Source organism: Camarhynchus parvulus, chromosome 5 (assembly GCF_901933205.1).
Source record: "Camarhynchus parvulus chromosome 5, STF_HiC, whole genome shotgun sequence".
Lineage (NCBI taxonomy): Eukaryota > Metazoa > Chordata > Aves > Passeriformes > Thraupidae > Camarhynchus > Camarhynchus parvulus.
The window spans coordinates 18,182,216-18,201,334 of record NC_044575.1 but is presented as its reverse complement, the minus strand read 5'-3'; the positions used below and the strand labels follow the sequence as shown (position 1 = coordinate 18,201,334).

General features: G+C 36.7%; 1 protein-coding gene across 2 annotated transcripts in view; it reads right to left on the bottom strand.

Annotated features, from left to right (window-relative positions):
* Positions 1 to 19,119, bottom strand: part of PDHX (pyruvate dehydrogenase complex component X) — a 35,173-nt gene that overhangs the window by 8,200 nt on the left and 7,854 nt on the right. For both annotated transcript variants that reach the window (XM_030949140.1, XM_030949139.1), the window contains exons 3-8: positions 15,465 to 15,565; positions 10,541 to 10,746; positions 9,147 to 9,245; positions 4,265 to 4,436; positions 2,706 to 2,853; positions 769 to 827 (exon numbers count right to left, since the gene is read on the bottom strand). In XM_030949140.1, the coding sequence (XP_030805000.1) occupies positions 769 to 827; positions 2,706 to 2,853; positions 4,265 to 4,436; positions 9,147 to 9,245; positions 10,541 to 10,746; positions 15,465 to 15,565 (785 nt within the window). The remainder of the gene's footprint in view (positions 1 to 768; positions 828 to 2,705; positions 2,854 to 4,264; positions 4,437 to 9,146; positions 9,246 to 10,540; positions 10,747 to 15,464; positions 15,566 to 19,119) is intronic.

The following is a 19,119-nucleotide window of genomic DNA, read 5'->3' as shown; positions in this document are numbered from 1 at the left end:
GGCCTCAAATTTCTCTCAGGCACTTGCTTATGAAACTGTGTAGAATCCTGTCTACTTTCTGTCCAAATGACACATTAAGCTACACCTCTTCAAATTATACATTAACATTTAGTACATGTTCAGCTACATCTGTTAAGTCTTTTCCAGTCCAGTGTTCTCTCAATTCCATACATTTATAGGAATACTCCCCCAACTTAAACATAAATTCCTCTCAACCTTTAAACAGTTTGAATTATCCTCACAAATGAGAAAACCAGCTCTCACATCCTTTCCAATGTTTTATATTGTTGTAAGCTAATCCGGGCCATGAGAATTCCTAGCAATGAGCAGAGTAGTTGCCAGAAGAATTTTTATTTCAAAGAAGGTATCACTCAATGTGCCATCAGAATACACCTGAGGTAATAACAAGGTTTGTGTAAGACTTAGATAAATGTTTGCTTATAACTAAAAGAAATAAGATGTACCTATGATTAAATTAATGATCTTGGCAATGGCTTTAGTCTGCTGACTAAGCAACTACTGTGATTTGCAGATGTTAACTGCAGTAAGTGGATCTTTGCTAAGTTGTTCTCATTTTTATAGTTCACAGCATAGACAGTGAAGAGAATTTTACCTGGAAACCTAAAAAACAAGTCTGACAATAAGTAATACAGAATTACCAGCTTTACTGTGATCCCGCTCATATCTCCATATACTCACAAAATACTTTTCTTGTCTCCTTGGCAGTTTACTTTTAAAATATATTTTTAAAGTCAATTGTTTGCTTACCTTCAGAGTAACTGCTGTTGCCTTGATAATAAAATCATTTACAGATACTTTAATGTCATCTGCAAAGGGAAACAGAAAAATTTTAAAAAAGGATAACAATCATTGTTCGTAAGATTTGCTTTATCAGCATTTGTGTGATGACAAGATTCTAGTGATTCAGCAGATTTATTTCTTTGAAGCATTAACAGAAAGTCACTTATCTTCAAAATCCAATAATAAAAGAGGGAAAACTTTTTCCCCCCTTGGGACAAAAGGCATATCCATCAAGAAAAATCTCATGCAAAGACACTCAGGAGAGTTTCAGGAGACTAAAACTGGTAACTAAAATCAGGAGTGGCATCAGAAGCAGGGATAATACATACAAAGCAGATTAGACTATAAAATTACCCTGAAGTGCATGACATTTACACAATATTAAACTCATCATTCTCACAATACAAAAAACTACATTACCCTTCCACCACCATCACCACTGTCAGCAAAACTGATCAACTTGCAAAACTGCCTAATTTTCAAATCTGGTTTATGGCATATAACATACACAACTTTAGAAATATTTTTGCAAGGGAAAATAATTTATAGATAATTATATCAAATGAAACATTCTTAAGTCATCACAAATTTAGAGGAGTGAACCAAGTATCCACTTACCACATAACTGGCCTGCAACATTTGCCATGATTAGTAATCTATGTATAAGAAGAGAGACAGCATTCCAACAGAACATAATGGAACTTTCAGTTCTATGCTGCACTAACAGAATTTCACATCAGACAAACCTGTACCTTCATCATCAAATATACACTGGTTTCTGTTTACATACTACATTCCTAACCCTTGGCAAAAATGTCACTGTCCACTAGTAGAGCAGCAATACAGTTACATTATCTACATCTGGTAATATTTTGCTGTGCATCACTGAAGTTTATAATAGTAGAAAACCCCACAATTTCCTTCAGAGGAAACATAAAAATCTACCAGGACAAGCTCTGTAATTCAATTTCACACAAAGACATATGGCTTTTCCACCTCTGCATTTAAAGGAAAGACTCATTAAGAACCAACAACAGCAAGAGAGGTGTGAAAAATTTCAAGTGAGAATTCCTAACTAAGATCGTTTTTTGGTTCATTCCTTATGAACTGCTGCTGTTTAAAGAAAATATCAGCATCAGAAAATGTCTTTGGCATTCATTTGTGAATATGATACCATTAGGAAAAATAGCAGGTAGAAAAATCACCTGGGTACTACTGCATTAAAAATTAGTCACTCAAAACTCCAGTAGAAGGACAAGCAGCTCCTGCATCATCATCTAGGAAACCTGAATATATCTGTCAAATTTAATTTTAGACCGCACAAACAGATAAACAAGCATGGGCTAGTCACTAGTACAGAACAGTTGGCCTCAGTTTCTCAATCAGTACAGCAATAAAAATGTAAATTAAAACTATTCTGCTGTGTTATTCTGAATGCAGAGCTCACATAGCTTAGGAAAGCTACCATTTGAACCTATAAGCTTTCAAACCATGACAGCAACCATGAAGCTTTAGATCAACATTTGAAATGTCTTAGACCTAAAATTATTTTACCCAAGTCACAGACTTAGTACTAGTCTAGGAGGTGCATTTCTCCTTCATCAAACAGAGCATCACTAGTGCTTATGCAGCCTGGTTACTGTGGAAAATAAGACTTCAGAGTGATGTGTGAGTTGGCCAAGTAACACCTCTGTCTTCCTGTATCCTGACAAGTTGTCCAATTCAATAACTGCCAGGAACCACAGCTTGAGTCCAACATATTGAAAAAAAACCCACTTGAATGCATAGTGGGCTACCTAGACAAAATCTACACCTCCTGGGGAAGTTTATGTAAACAGGAAAAATTAAACTATAGTATAACCACATTGGTATTACCACATGTTAAAGTAAATCACACTACTAACCTTTGGCCAATTCTTTTCTTAATTTCAAAACAGCATCAATGGCACAGTCAGCAGCAGCATATGCATGAGGTATGGTGGTTTTAGATTCTGTTAATCTCTTAGCAATAACTCTTCGGATGTTGCTAGCTGGGATTTCTGTGAATGTGCCCTGAAAGAAATCACATGCTGCATATTAAATATCAGGACAGCAAACATTTCCCCTTTGCTGAAAGTACTCCAGCACTCATGCATTACCATCAGCGACTCCTGCCCATGTCAACTATCCCCTAGGTATCCAAAAGTGATACATCCCAACTACTGAAATTAACATGACAAAGGCCATTGAATGTTGTAGTCTATTCCTATTAACTGGGATCAACACAACAAGTTTTACATAACAATTCCATTTTACTGTATAGAATTAACCTTGCTTTAAAAAAAAAATCCAAATATTGAGGCATTTATTTTCAGCCAAAGTATATAAGCCCTGTTCCATCTTTCAGGCTTGGCATATTGCTCAGATTATGCTTTGCGCCATTTAAATTATAAAAGAACACTTCCTCAGTAAACTACTGCTTTTTCAATTGCCTTAAGACAGGCTTTACTGCATCTTTTCTGTTATTCTTCTCTCTCCTTCTAGATGTATCCAATAATGTTTCAATCCCCAAGCTCTTCCTAGAAGCAGGTCAACTTGCAAGAAATCTCTTAAAATATTAGTGACTACAGAAGGCAAGATGATAAATGATTCTGTAAAACATTATTCTGTATACTTAATCTTTAGCACATATCCCTTGAACAGATAAGGATTCATAGAATCCTTAGTACATATTCAATAGTACTCAACACACAATAAATTACAATATGTATGTTCTGGTGCAATCATAGAAACATTTTATTCCATAATGGATCTAAGTCTGAATTTTTGAGTTGTTTGGTTCTTTGTACAGTGCAAAACAATGGGCAGCATTTTCTGAATCTTATTAATTGTATAGCTACATTGTAAACTTCAGACTAAAAAGATACATCAAATTTAGTTCTAGAGCCAGAAAATGTTTTCCACAAAAGCTTTTCAATTTCTACTGATGTCTATTTCAGCAACGGCATTTATTCTTTAAAAAAATATTTTCTGGTATTTCCAACATTTCAATTTAACATAGAAACTTACTTAAGCTCTAGAGTTTACACAATTACTCTCCAAGGCAACCACCAAAAAGCCTTTTCCTTTCTCACTTCTTGACAACTCATTAATGGACACTTACATCTTGCAGGAAAGCAAACAAATCAAGTACAATAAAAATAAATCATTCTAGTTTCTCCAAGGCCTGCAATGTAAATTTTTTCATCACTTCAATTTGCAAGCTACACAAAATAGTATGCAGACCACCATTTCAAGGGTTTCACAGTTTTAATTACATTGCCTTAGAATCACTGAAACATACTAAAAACTGCACATCCCTGAGCTTGGCATCTGGGTGGCGTTTGTTTCCTTCCTGTCTCTAGATCTAGAAATCTCAGAGCTACTGAAGCAGCTTTTGCACTATTCAGCTGTAGCAATGCTGAAATCTTAGCAGAAGTGTTACCAGTGCAGCAGGTTGTCCTGGTGTGGAAACTGGTGGAATTGCTGGCCTTGGATAAGAAGTCACGGCTGTTGCTTGTGAGGGAGAAGGCACTGCAGCAGGAGCTGGAGAAACCACAGGCTTCAATTCACTGGGTTTACCTTTCTGCTTCTCTTGCAGAAGTTTGAGAGCATCCCTGGTGATTAAACACAGTGAAATACTGACAATAAAGAAACTATTTAACAATTACCTAGGTATTACCATTCTATCACTTACTCTATTTAATTAGCCACTTCTGTACATTTAAATTTCTACTGTCAAACCAAAAATTAAGAAGGTGATTATTATTAAATTATATTAATTTTGTGTTGCCTTTGTGGTATCTTTTTAGTAAATTCTCATTAACTTCTATGAATAAAAGGGCCTGAATATGCAGTAACAGAAAACATTAGTGTTAGAGAAGCATAACAATTATTATCACTAACTGTAAGCATGCTAAGTGATTTCTGAATTGCACTGACAATTCTTCTAAATGAAAGAGTACATTTATTCAGGCTACAAAGTCTTAAGTAAAAGCTGTTTCATCTGTTGTATTTGTAATAATCTGAATTTAATGTAATTACTTAGTGCTAAGAGAGAAAATTGAGTAATACCTTTATCATTCATTTCTCTGCACCTTTCTGACATAAATTTGCAGAGTGAGGCACCGATGTTATACAGGCCCATACTTCCTAACACCACACTGGAGAAACAAAGCCGAAGCATTCTGCAAGGATTTTTTTACTGATACAGTTACCAAGACAAAATTTTCCTGTTGTGGGCACAGAATGACAGAGAGGAGGGATTCCCATCTCCGAGCCATGACACTGTACCTGCTCCAGGTGCACTGCATTCATAAAGCAATAAGCTAAAGACCAGCACCTACGAGGCTGAACAGCAATAATTGCACCACCACCACTGCCAAGGGCAAGGCAAGCCAGTTGTAGATCTCCTTTCTTTATTCTCCGGATCTGCTAACAAAAGCCTGTATAATATACCCTAGACAAATCTCTATCACTTCACCAAGAATACAAAAGTTAAATTCCACAAATTGGCAGAGGAAATTAAAATAAATTAAAAATCAGGCTCCTTACAACACTGTCAAGGTTTTGAAACACAAGCCATAAATACTAAACAAAGCTATCTAATTTCAGTAGATTACTGCTTGAGAGACTATTCTTGAGTGACAGCCAAGAGTTTGTTATTAAGTCTTTATAGAAAGAACAAAATCTCAGAACATTATGCATTCTCCATTCCTCCTAAAAAGTAGCACTCCAGAAACAAGAATGAAAAATTGAAAACCTCTGCAGAATGCCTCTTACCATTGCTGACTCACTTCAATTTATTCTTACCTTCAATACATACTTCAACAAACAATATTGAAAACAAAAAAGCAAATGAGCTCAAGATAAAATTTTTCCTAATTAAAAGTTGTTCTTGTTTTCCCAAATTAATATGCTCACCAAGATTTGTTTTAAAATTAAGTGTTTATTATTTGACACAACTACTGTATCAGGGAAAAATATTAGATTTGATAGAATGAAAATCATTCCCTAGAATGACAATTTGAGCCATAAAAAGTAACTGCATGACATAATGCAAGCTTTTTGGTTAACATTTAGAAGCTACCAAAAATTTGTTAAGGGCTTGCACTTGGCAGTCATAGGAGAGACCATCTGGTTTTGGTGGTTTTTAGTGTGTTAATTGGAAAACATATTGCCAAAATTAAGCTTATTTTTAGATTAAAAATTCGCTCAATACTTTCTGAAACTAACTTGTAGTTAGTTTTAAGTTATGTTATGTAGTTAGTTTTTATATATTTAGGCACATATATAAAAATCAAAGCTCATATGTATTTGTTATACATACATATGAATAGAGATCCCTCCATCAATTCCAAAATATTTAACTGGTTAAGAAAAACAGGTACAGCAATGTTTTGACTGTCATTTGCAACACTGCAAGCCTGAATATAAGCGGAGTTAGAAGAGGCATCTAAGCACATAAAATAAAACAGCTTTAAGGAAAAGTCAGGTAAATAGATATTTTATTACAACTGGAAAAGGAAGGGTTGGTCACATCTTTCCAACAACTCTATAAACTTCTATCAACATGGGTCAGTAACAGAGGAAGAGAAGAGAGGTAATGAACATCAAAGAGCAGCCTACTTTGCAGAAAAGATATGGAAGTTTATTAAACATTTCTTAAATAAAAATATGCCTTACCAAACTGTTATTATTAGAAATATGCAGATTCTGGCAACTTTGTTACACTTCAGTTTACCACTACTACAGAACCATGTAGTCTTTTTACTTCATGTTACCCAAATCCCAAAGAATGATGAAAGCAAACTGAGTCTTTTGTGTTCAAAATACTTTTCTTGATACAACTTAGGTTACCCAGACACCTAAGAATCACTGAGGATCCAACAGTGCAACAAGAGATGCCTGGATTGACACAAGCTTCCTGTGGCGGCAGTTACTGTTACCAAATTGCACCCAACCCCTTTCATATGTTTCATATTCCCTTTCCACATGTTCACACCTGTTTACTCATTCAAAGATTTCTTGCAAGAAGGCAAATGGTTAGCAGAGATTCAGAGCAGATCAGAAACCTCCAGGTATCAGATTTACTGCACTATCATTGTAGAAGGAACTCATTCCTCCCATATAGCAGGTAACAAATCACACACAGCAGAGATCCCAGGGTCAGTTCTTACTCCATACATGCACAGGAATTTCATCTCCAGAAAAACAGTACTCCATGGGTGTGCTGTGTGTTCTCTGCAAGCTGAAAATGCTTGAGCAGCTCAGAGATCCCAAGACACGCTGACTTAACAACAGCTGGGAGCAACAGGGCCTCAGAAAAACACAGTTCTCAAAAACCAGCTTTTTCATGGCTGCATTTATAAATCCCTAGACCACTATGAAATAGAATGGAAAAGGGCAGTAGTAGCTGAAACAATCCATTTTAATATAGCCCTCCCAAAGTGTCTGAGCTGATGAGTAGAAACATGGTACAATCTCTGACAGAGTATTTGAGTTACTTTGTACTGGCACACCAATTTTCTAGACATTTCTAGGACATTTTTGAAGAAAATTATATTAAGCAATATAAGAGGATATTACTTAGAAATAACAAATAAAAACCCCTACCACTCCTTAAAAAAAAATCACACACAAAACCAACAACAAATCAGGCAGGAAAATAACAACAGTAATTCAACCTTGAACAGACACATAAGAGAAGTATAAATAAATAAAAGCATACAGATAAATAAAATAAAGTATTGGCCTGCTGAGGGAGAAAGTCATGACAGAGAACACCAGCAGAGTGGAAGTTCCAACTGCTGTTGCAAGTTTTACAGTGAACTGAATTTAAAGATAGAAAGTTGAGGGAAAGAATCTTGCTTGCTTATGTAACTCGCTATCTTTCTTTCTTGTAGTCTGGTGAGTGCAGCAAAGGAAATATTTCCCTGAATATCTGCAGCAGCTCTCTATAAAAATCTGCACATTTCATTTCAAACTGAATATAACAACAGTCTGTAGGCATCTGAAAGATCAACCCAATTTAAAAAGAATGGTTAAAAAACCCCAGACATTGTTCATCTTAAACTGACATTTCATAGTCAAATCTTTTGTATGAAAAAAACAGTTTTAAAAAGAAATTATTTTACTAGACAATTCTCATAACTACAGAAAAATCTTTGCTAGATCTCCATGACAACTAGGAAGTGTTAATTTGTTAGCTCAAAGTCCTAGAGGGTTTCCACCTGCCATAGCCTCATTACCCACCATAAATTACCATTACACTTATATAATTAAGAAAGAAGTCTCTCTGATGATTTGCTGTTACATAGCATACTCTACGTTTTCATTCCTTATTATATCTCAATTCAGCCAAAGGTCATAAGGAAAAAAAAAAGTTTGAAAAACTGTCTGCCACTTTTCTGGCTCCAGTTCCAAGTTACACTGACCTGGTCCAGGTTGTGTCTGAATGGAACTAAAATAACAGTAGCCAGCAAAGTCTGTGTAAGTGAATGATGGTATTTGTCAAAAGAAATAATTTTCCTGAGAACAAAAATATTTCTTTCTGCCAAAATCCTCACTTCCAATAACATACATACTCATGTGAAGAGAATGCATCATTTCAAGGCTAAATGCACCGAATCTACCACATTTTTTAACACTCAACTTTCTCACTCAAAGGCTTGAGTGCCAATCATTACATTGCAATACTCAAAAACGTATAAAACAACTACTAGTTCTTAACAAACCACAGCTTGGTAAACAAACATATTTTAAATCATGGAGAGGAAAGAAAAATGGGAGAAAAACAGAATTCTGGAATTTCTGATCATTACGCTTCATTGCTCTCCCCAGCCTAATAAAAATAGGAAACAAAAATCTGACAGATTTCAGACCAGAACTACAGGAAAAAAAGCAAAATATCTGAACTCCCTGAAGAAAAGGAGTTGAAGAAAATACCAGAAAACTGGTTTTGATTTGGGCCCTGTGTGCATCTTGGGAAGTAAAATTCTTGAGATCCACAGTGGTAGCTAATAGTGCTGCTTAGGAGGCAATAGGCACCATTAGGCTGAGCTGCAGGAAATGTGACAGCAGTACCCCACAGCTAAGATGGGACTTAAATACAAATACACGTTTTGGTTTTTTTTCTAATTAAGGCCTTCTTCAAATACTGCCTCTAATCCATTCTCCTTATCTTTTCAACAAATTTTTCAAATTTAACTAAACCTGTCCATTGCAAAAAATGGAACAAAGACATAGCTTTTTCAATAAGCAAACTTTAATCTTATGGAGGTTACTCTAATATCAAAAGTTGTAGGTTTACCAAATTCTCTACATACTCTTTAGTGAAGATTCCTCGAGGCCCAGTAGGCGTAACATTGCTTGGATCTAGTCCATGTGTCTCCAGAATGTTGCGAGCTGCAGGACTTAAGCGAACCCTGAACAAATGAAGGGGAAAATTTAAATTATTTAAATAGCAAGATTAACTTATTTCATTAATGTACATCACGAGAACCTACATCTCTCTCTGGTCAACTACCAAGCACAGCACACTGGTACAGAGTACCCAGTGCATCTTAATATGATTTGCTTTCTGAAATGAGGAGAAAAGCCAACATCTAGAGAAAATGTTTTAGAATTCTTAGATACAAAGCAACAACATACTCATAAAAGAATAAGTACTTGGTTTCAAGTCTTTCCACAAAAATCCCCTATTCATTATTTCCCAAAGGAGACTACATTTGCACCTCATTGAATTTTAAGAATGGTCCATTAAGCCCTCGCCAAAAAACCCCCATGTCATAAATGATCATTTTGTTCCAAACATGCTGATACATCTCTAACAGTTGCAGTGAAACAGCACTTCTGTTCTTTGGTACTAAAATGAAAGACATAATCCTTTCAAGGATCCTTTCATGGATCATCCTCCTGCTGCAGGTAATGCCTGGGCAATGACCTCAGCTGCCATCCACTTGCATGAGAAAAGCCTAAATGCTGTCAGCATTTAGAACACAGCAAATCAGCAGACAGATAAGATAATGAGGTTTGGGGGGTAAAAAAATAAGCACAAATAAGGAGTGATACCTCCAAACAGGATATATCCTGTGACACAAAGTGATTATGGATTATTGCTACCTGACTAACACCCTGGAGTTGACCCCTCCTACAAGGTGTTTGCAATGCTTAGAATACCAACAGATCCAAACCAAACTAACAAAGAGCACATAAACCGACTGGTTTAAGTTTTTCACGCTCCACTGTTAAGAAAATATTAGAATAATATTTTTCTAATATCGAAAATGCAAGAGCTTAAAAGGACTTTGGAGTATGCCATTTCTTTACTTTTTCTCCTCAAATAAATAGACAACAAGTCACAGGTACATTTGGCATCTGATGCATAAGCACTATTGTCCATCCTGTATTAGAACAACTTCTTTCCAACTGTAAGCTTAGTATCCTTCATAATTTAATTGCAGGACAGAGTATAAATACATTTAATTCTATTAACATTATGCTGTTTGAATTGACTTACTGGGCTTATGAGCAAAGAAACAGTCTAGGCCTGCAAGGTTTATCACCTCACTCATGCTCTCAAAAAACACTCTCAAAAAACAGCCTCCTGCTAGGTAAAAAGGAACAAAAAATATTTCTTGTTCAAAAAATATTTTTTGTTCTTGTTCAGTTCTACTGATCTAATGAAGAGTTCCATTTCATAACAAACATAGAAACTTACTGCAATTTCCCAGGTTGATGTTGCAGTTTGGGAGGGGCTGAAACTGAAGGAGCTGCAGGAGCTGAGGCAGGTGCAGGTGCTGGTGGAGCCACAGAAGATGGACTTCCAGCATCAGCTGGTATTTCAACTTGCTTCCAGTCCTGGCCTTCCTCTACCAGCAGACCAATTAGTGAGCCCAAGCGAACATTTTTGCTTCCTTCTTCCACCTAAATTAAGAACATTAAGTTACATATTACACTGTCTGCTCTGATATGACTAAAACCAGTAGACATCAAAGTTTCAGGCATATTAATGACAATTCATCAGTAAGATATATCCCATTTTATTGCTACTATTAATAAGATATTTCAAGACTGAAATTAATTATAATTGCTATTATAAGGAGAGGAACATTAAATTATGCCACAAACCCCATACACCTAAAGTTAGCACTCAGAAATCAAAGTAACTTTTTATACGTACAGCCTTTGCAGCTCTGAACTAGAATAGAAAAAGAAAAATTATTACAATTTTGCTTAACTTTTCATCTCCTGGATTTTTGAGTCACTGCTGTATTTTTGTTACTCACAATAAGAAAACCTCTGCATAAACCTCAATGAAGCCTAGAATCTCAGATGTAGAAAGAGCTGAAATAAATAGAAGGACTCTAGGGTGCTGGATGAGAGGCTGGACACAAGCTAACAGTGTGGATTAGCCGCCCAGAAAGGCAAATGCAGGACTGTGGCCAGCAGGGTGACGGAGATGATTTTGCCCCTCTACTCCACTTTTGTGAGGGCCCACCTGGAGTGCTGTGTCCAGGTCTGGGGTCCTCAACAAGACATGGACCTGTTCAGAGTGGGTCCAGAGGAGGGCCACAAAGATGACCAGCAGGCTGAAACAGCTCTCCTACAAAGACAGGCTGAAGGAGATGGGGTTGCTGAGCCTGGAGAAGAGAAGGCTTTGGAGAAACATTCTAGCAACCTTCCGGTGCTTAAGAGGGTCTTATAAAAGGGAGGGAGAGGCCCTTTTTATACAGGCAGGACAAGGGGCAATGGTTTTACAATCAGAGAGGCCAGGTCTAGATTAGAAAGAAACGCTGGGAAAGCACTGGAACAGGTTGCCTATAAGGGTGGTGGATGCCCTGTTCCTGGAAGCGTTCAGGGCCAGGTTGGATGGGGTCCTGCACAACCTGATCTAGTGAATGGCATCCCTGGCAAAAGATGATTTTTAAGGACCTTTACAAGCCAAAACATTCAATGATTCTATGCAGCCAAGAGGAGTCAAAGAAATCCTAGCTTTGCTAACAAACCAACAAAGCACAGGTGACTGTGACAGGGAGAAAAAATTGGAGATAAAGCAAACAGAGAAGTAAAATTCCCTTGGGGCTTTTGCCCCAGCATAGTGCTTTAGTCACTAACAAATATATACTGAAGTAAATGTTTATTTCCTCCACCGGGAAGAAAAAGAGACTGAACTTATGCTGGCTCATTCTGCAGTGGAATTTTTATACAAAGTTGTTTCCATACCAATTCTCATTTAGGTCATTAATGAGAAAAGCGTAACAGATACCAATGTTAGAGAAACTTTCCTGTCTGACCATCCAGGAGCCACTCTGGCAGTCACAGTCCCACCACATGAGGGGGGACCAAAGCCTCTTTTATTAAAGTGGGTGGCTCCAGTAACCCCATGGGTGCCTCACCTGGCTCCCTGCACACCCTGGCCTCACATTCAGACAGGGCTTCCTCACCAGATCGACCCTGGGTTTCCCATAGCAGAACCTCAGACATCTGGATCCCTAAAGCAATTTTAATTGTGGACCAGCTCAAGCTGTTGCCTCTGGGGAAGGACCACAAAAAAAGGAATTCCTGTGCTTTCATACCTTCACTCTGGGGTCTTCCTACTGAGTCCTTGGCTCCTGCTGTGTTCCAGTGTCCAGTCCCCTGGCCAGTGTCACAGGTCCCTGTGCCCTCTGCTGTGCAAAGGGTCAGCACCTGGTCAAAGCCCCTTTTCTGGTACTCCCACCACATCTCCCACCCAGGAAAAAACCTGCAGCTGCATACCCAGTACCTGCTCTAAGTCTATTCCTCAACAATTAATTACAGTTCTTAAACAATCATTCATCATCTGTTTTGTTCCAAATTGAACCATATTTTAGGAAAAAAAAATCAGTGTTCATTTAAGAAGCAACTCTACTGAAAGAATAGTCATCATTCTGAAATTACCCTTCTAATATTTCATTCAGTTATTTAATCTTTTACTGCATTTTACACTGAATCAGATGTAATCATTAAAAGACCTATTCAGACAGAGAAGAAATATATATGCATGCGTTTCTATTTTACTGTTAGCCTGCTCTTCCTAAACCATACCTAGATTATACAGTCAAGAAAAACCAAGAAGGGTTACAGAAGTTGAATTAATTTAACCTAATGAACCTCCTATCTTTAAATGCAAAGCCCAAAGCATTAAGCAGACAGTGTGCTCATCTGACTCAAATCTTCCATTATGAACTCTGTCAAGATGGTTCAGAATTGTAGCTGGCATCAAAGCCACATGCTTTTGTCTCATTTCTTTAGGAGGTGAGTGAAATCCAGCCAGATGCTAGCTCAGAGGCACAAAACATTTTTAAATTCCCATTAACTACATCACATGCGAAACTTCTGAGTGGCCCTTGGAAGCACAATCTTTTCAATAAGTAATCATCACCTCATCCACAAACCTGACACAGCTCATTTTATAAGACTTACACAAACATCTACTGAACACTTAATACAGAGCAGAAATATCCACCAGATAGTGCAGAAAGACAACCAAGGATCACACACTAGAGAAAAAAAAAGTCTGAAAATTTCTGACCTTATTGCTCTCTTATTATTTTAGTTTCTGAAACATCAGGTTTTCTCTGTAATTTTTAGGAGACTGGAATAAAAGCCTGTCCATCATGTACTCTTACGCCCACCATTTCTAGATTTCAAGGATTAAAAGAATCCATTAAAAATTGGGTTTGCATAATGATCTGTTCATGTTACTCCAACAAAGCTGCCTCTCTTCCCTTATTCTGAAAGATGTTATAGTTTTTTTCTACCTCCTGGTATTTCCTTCTCAGGTTCAGCTCTTGGCATTGGATTGTTACTGGATCATATAGATATAACTAAGGCTGAATGTCACTGCTCCATGACACTGATATCATGCAGCTGCTGGAAAATCTGGCTTTGATCTATCAAAAATGTGCCACAAGAGCAATACACAGAGAAATTTTGAAATTTGCAATGCATTTGAAATACACGACAGGAAACAAAAAACCCCACAGCTTCTGAAATACTAATGTTACTTGTAGCCATCATGAATTACTATTAAAGAAACTAAGCAAACTTCAATTTAATCTCTCTAGGATTAATTCTTTAATACTTTTGACAGAGAGAGTCCCCGTATCTCCCCCTCACACTATCTAACAAAGCAGTGTTTGCAAATGCAGATGCAAACTGATTATCAGAAACATTCAAAACTGAATAAGAGAGATTTAAAAATAGTGAAAGCATTGCCCAGCAATTATTTAAATAACTACATGGAGACTAAACACAGATTAAAAAGTATGTCTGATGTGAGAGTTCATCCTGGTATGGCAGAACAGATCCTCTGAAACCTATTAAATGTGTTGTTCCATAGTTGAACACCAATTTAGCAACACAACTAAAAGAAGGAAAAATATTTTTAAAACTCTTGTCTATATACACAGTAGTGCTTAAATACAAGTTATCCTGTAGAATTGAAGACTAATGAGTTTTTGTAAGCCCTGATAGACTTCATTTCCAGTTGAGTTCTATCTTACTTCCCCTCTCCTCCCTACCCCAGCCCCCCATCTATCTCAAGACTTTCACTTTTGCAAAGGATGTTGCCTTTGCTTATACAAAAAAGGAAGATACCAAACAGAACATCACTTTTCAAATGCTGCCATAGAGGAAACTACTCTCTCTTTTCTGTTTTTGCAAAGGATTACTGCGCAAATACATGCTGATGTAAGAAAATGCAGCTGTAGCAGAGATAGGAAGTCTAATATACCAACCCAAAAAGCTTTTGTAATAGCAGCCCAAACACATGTCTGACTGAGTATAGGGTAGAATTTTCTCATGGTTCCAGGAACCAGTTTGTACCTGTTCCCATTCTGCTGTTTCCTAAGTAGCTGGACTGCAATTAATACCAGCATGCCTAATTTGTATGATTATGTGATCCACACCTCACGGGTAGATGCGCCCTAGATGAGACCTCCCTAACCAAGTGATGTAATGTTTACTGAAAGTACTCATCTCTCCTTTTTATTCATTTTTTCCCAAATTCTTGCAATTCACCATGTTGTTTAATTATTGTGGAGGGAGAGAAGAAACAGCTGCAAGACACCACCAGCTGAGACTGCTTCAGAAAATTTCCTACTCATCCCAGTTCTTGTTCTTTCTATTAAGCTTAATCAAACTAATTTTGATAGAGGAAATTATTAACTCCAAAAACTGTTCTCTGGGTCAGCCCATGTTGTATAACATGCCACCTTGAATGACTAGCACAAGACAACCTAGCAGAGAGATGACACATCCTGGGTAAAGTACCACCCAAAATTCCAGATTCCAACTGATTGTTAACTGTTTTCCTATAACTCAGAGTAAGAGGTGTCATAAACTACAACATTTCGTGGACATAATCCACCAGGTGTAAAACATACAAAACAACAGGTTAAGTGAAAATCCATTAAATAGATACAGAATCATGTACCATGTACCAATAGTCTGGTACACACTTGGCACAAATGGGGCAATTATTTCTCCCCAGGAATACAAGCAAGTGCATATTTCTGAAGGCTGAGCAGAAATTCAGCTATCTAAACTAGTTTTTGAGGCAATATGCTAAACAACAGTCTGAAGTTATAACACCCTACTGAGAAATGCAGGATTCCTACCAGTATTTTAGCCAATATGCCATCATCACTTGATTCCATGGTAACCACTGCTTTGTCCGTTTCAATTTCACACAATGCATCTCCAACATTCACTGTGTCACCTGCAAAATACAACAGAACTTAAGAATACTTACGCTAAACTTCCTTTCAGATTTGTTTAACCATGGAAGATAGATATTCACCATAGAACACAGTTATTTTGTATTCCTTAATAAATTTTATAGCTAGTTGATCCCCCATACTTACTTATCATATCGTATCTTTCCTTTCCAAATAAAATCACCAAGATTCAAGAATCACAAGCTGCTGTGACAGAACACTGACATGTTCCCAGTACTGATGTTTTCAGCAGACTTTCCAAGGAGAAGTACAGTCTTTTCAGTAAGTCATCATCACTCCAAAATTTATTTTCAGAACCCCATACTCAGTAGCACTGCCATGAATAAAATACTGAGCCTTCCATATTCACTGTTAGCCACCAGTCAGAGCAAGCTATCTAAAACTGCTTAGGACAATCAGTAACTGGTGTCTACACTATTAGAGAAATTCAAATAAACCTCAGGAATTTTAATGTCTTTGGGAAAGCACAGCTGGAAGCTTGCTTAATCTCCTATATAGTTCAGAAAGGTCTATTCAAGCATTCATTCATACTTACTAAGTGAAATAAAAATATGCACCAGTGCTAGAAATTGTTTTTGCTACATTACACAAATCCAAGATTAATTCTGAAGAATACTCTTCCTCTGCTTTTGAAGAATATCTGTATCTGCTAGCAGATGATAAAGATATTATGTGTCTGGATTATTTCAACAAATCAATACTGACTAGATGTCCAACATTAAAACTGACATTACATTAAAAACTGTTAGGTAGTTGAATGTTTTGTCTTCCAACAAAAAACAGCTTTTTTTTCCTTACAGAGACATACAAGCCTAAAACATGCCTACAATTTCACATAAAATTCTAATATTTCCCCATTACCAGAAACACTGCAACAGTATTACCTGTCTAAGCATTTAACTGAACTACAGCTATCACTCCATGGTGCTTAAGGATCAGAATGAAAACCTAGTGTAGGTTACCATCTACATTTAGGTAAGAAACAACACTACAAAAAAAACCCATCTCCTGTTTCAGGACTGCATGAATTAGAAAGGGAAAATGAGGTGTTGTACCTCATTTGTGTTGAATAAAAACATCAACAGCTCAGTTACCTACATAGTTTTATAAGTCATAAACGTTCCTATTACAGAAATTGGTAGAGAAATATACTTCATCTTTTTAATGTAATAATCTAACAGCCACATTCCACTTTGCAGTAACTAGAGCATGAACAGTTCATAAGAGGAAGTCAAAACTCTAGGCTCTATACGAGTGTTCTAATTTCACTGGATCATTAATTCAAGTAGGCCATAGATCAGATCATTAGGCAAGTACTTCTCAGTTGTTAAGAAATCAAATTGTTGGGCAAATTCTGTAATTTACAGAGCTAAGATTGGCAAGCAGAAAGGAAGTTAACTCTGTATCTTAATCTGCCATCAGACTCTAAGTGTTCTGCACCATTAAAAAGAAATCTCAGGGCTCAGAGACCAACAGCAGTACCTCCAGCAGGGTGGGCCAGCCAAGGAAATACCTTCATCCAAGTGTTTGTCACATGTCACACCTCAACTTGGGTACCTGAAGCTGTTCCCAGAAAACTAACTTCATCTTGCACAGGGAGGGCAAGGAAGTCTTCTGAGAACTGGATAAACCACTTTTCCACTACCTTTTTTTTAATTTTCCTTTCATTGCTGCAGACAAAGTTACCACAAAATTGAAAGGCAATTGAATAAATGCAGTGTAAGAATCCACTTCAGTGCAGCATTCAAGTCCTGTGCCTGTTTCAGTACCCAAGTGCAATAGATAGGATCATAGTTACTTTCATTAGAGATTACAATCTTTGTGATAGCTCCTAATCAATGCCCAGGTTGATGTCAATTACGAATCAGCTTTCCCAATAATTAGGATTTGAAAGAACACTTTCGCAAACCCTATCTTTGCTTTTACACTTTAAACCAAGCAGTATTTGCAACAGAAGTTGCCTGAACCAAAGGTCTCTGAAATTATATAAATAATGCCCTTGAAAAATTTTGTGTGAGGTTCAGGTTTTCTGTTTATTTGTTTTTTGGGGTTTTTTTGTTTCTTCATTTGTTTTTGATTTGGTTTTAATGATTAAATTCCCATAGCTAAGCTGAATGGTTAGGATCTCTACTGAAGCAGAGTTTCCTTCCAGGAGATCCAATTGGTATCCAATAGCCTTGGTGCTCTGTTCAACTACTGACAGACAAGTATCCAAATCACAAGATACAAACAGCATTTCTTAATGTTGCAAATAAAATAAGAATTGACTGAACACAGATACTGAAGTCCCTGGAGCTGATGTCTCAAAAGGTAGCAGAGTTACACTGCATGTGGATGCTGCCAGCACTGTTGTATATTCTGTTTTCTGCCCACATTAACAAGAGGATTTTAGTCTCCTGGGCTGTCAGTCTACCAGCTTTCATCAACATTAAATTCATACATAATAAATACAAGTTTTTAGAAACATAGTTTTATCATTGTGAGAATGACTTTATTACCCACAGGAATCAACATGAAACTGCATTAACAATGAGAAGGAAAAGTAAAGCTACCAATTAAATTCAGCGCCCTCCCTTCTGTAGTAGTGAAATTATCTGTCCATCCCGTGAAACCATGAAATGAAAACATTGGAGACTTACACAAAGAACAGAAAGTCTATCAACGTAGTATTATACTGACCCCTTCTGGCTGCACAGTGGGAAAAACATACCATATGCAAGCAGCGTGCTCCTGTCAACTGCTTAAAAATATTTATTTTCTTGGACATCAGATTGTCAAATATTCATATTCAGCAATTACACTGCTTTTACATGGCGAACACTCTAGAGAATTAAGTAGTTAAGAGCATTCCTTACAGAGAGGTGTGTAAACATTAAAACACTTCACTATTTTCTTCAAAATTCATCTTAATATTGTCTTTATGTTTATTCTCCAGACTGTTAGAGGAAACAAAAGCATTGATAGGAATTAATTATGGTCATAGATGCAGCCAATAAGACAAAATACTATACTTGGGTTTGGTCTTTTTTCTAACTAGAAAACAGAGCAATAAAAATACTAACATAGTTTTTTTTCAAAGTCTAATAATCAGTTAAGAATTGGTTTTGATTTAATTAAGATAGGTGAGAAGCTTTTTTTTCTTTTGTGTTGGGGTGGAAGGCTAGTGGAAAGACTGAGAAAAAAAATTGTATAGCATTTACATAGTAACACTTTTTTATGAGGAAAGTGGATTCATTCATTTTGGGAACAAACTGTAATCTACTTCAACTCTTACCATGCTCTCTTTTTTTTTCTCCTGCAATTTTGAATGCTATAATTACTGTAAAACAAGTTACTGTTGATATTTGAATTTTACAGCTATTGACAACTAACAAATATAAAAAGGACTTTGGATCATTCTTTCCTCCCTGCATCATCTCGGACTTTATTAACTGAAGCTTCAAGTTTCAAGAACATTGGAGCAATTTTTTTTATTGACATAAACTTCTGAATTGTTCCCAGTAAATTCTGCAAAATTCTTACTAAAAGTTTCATG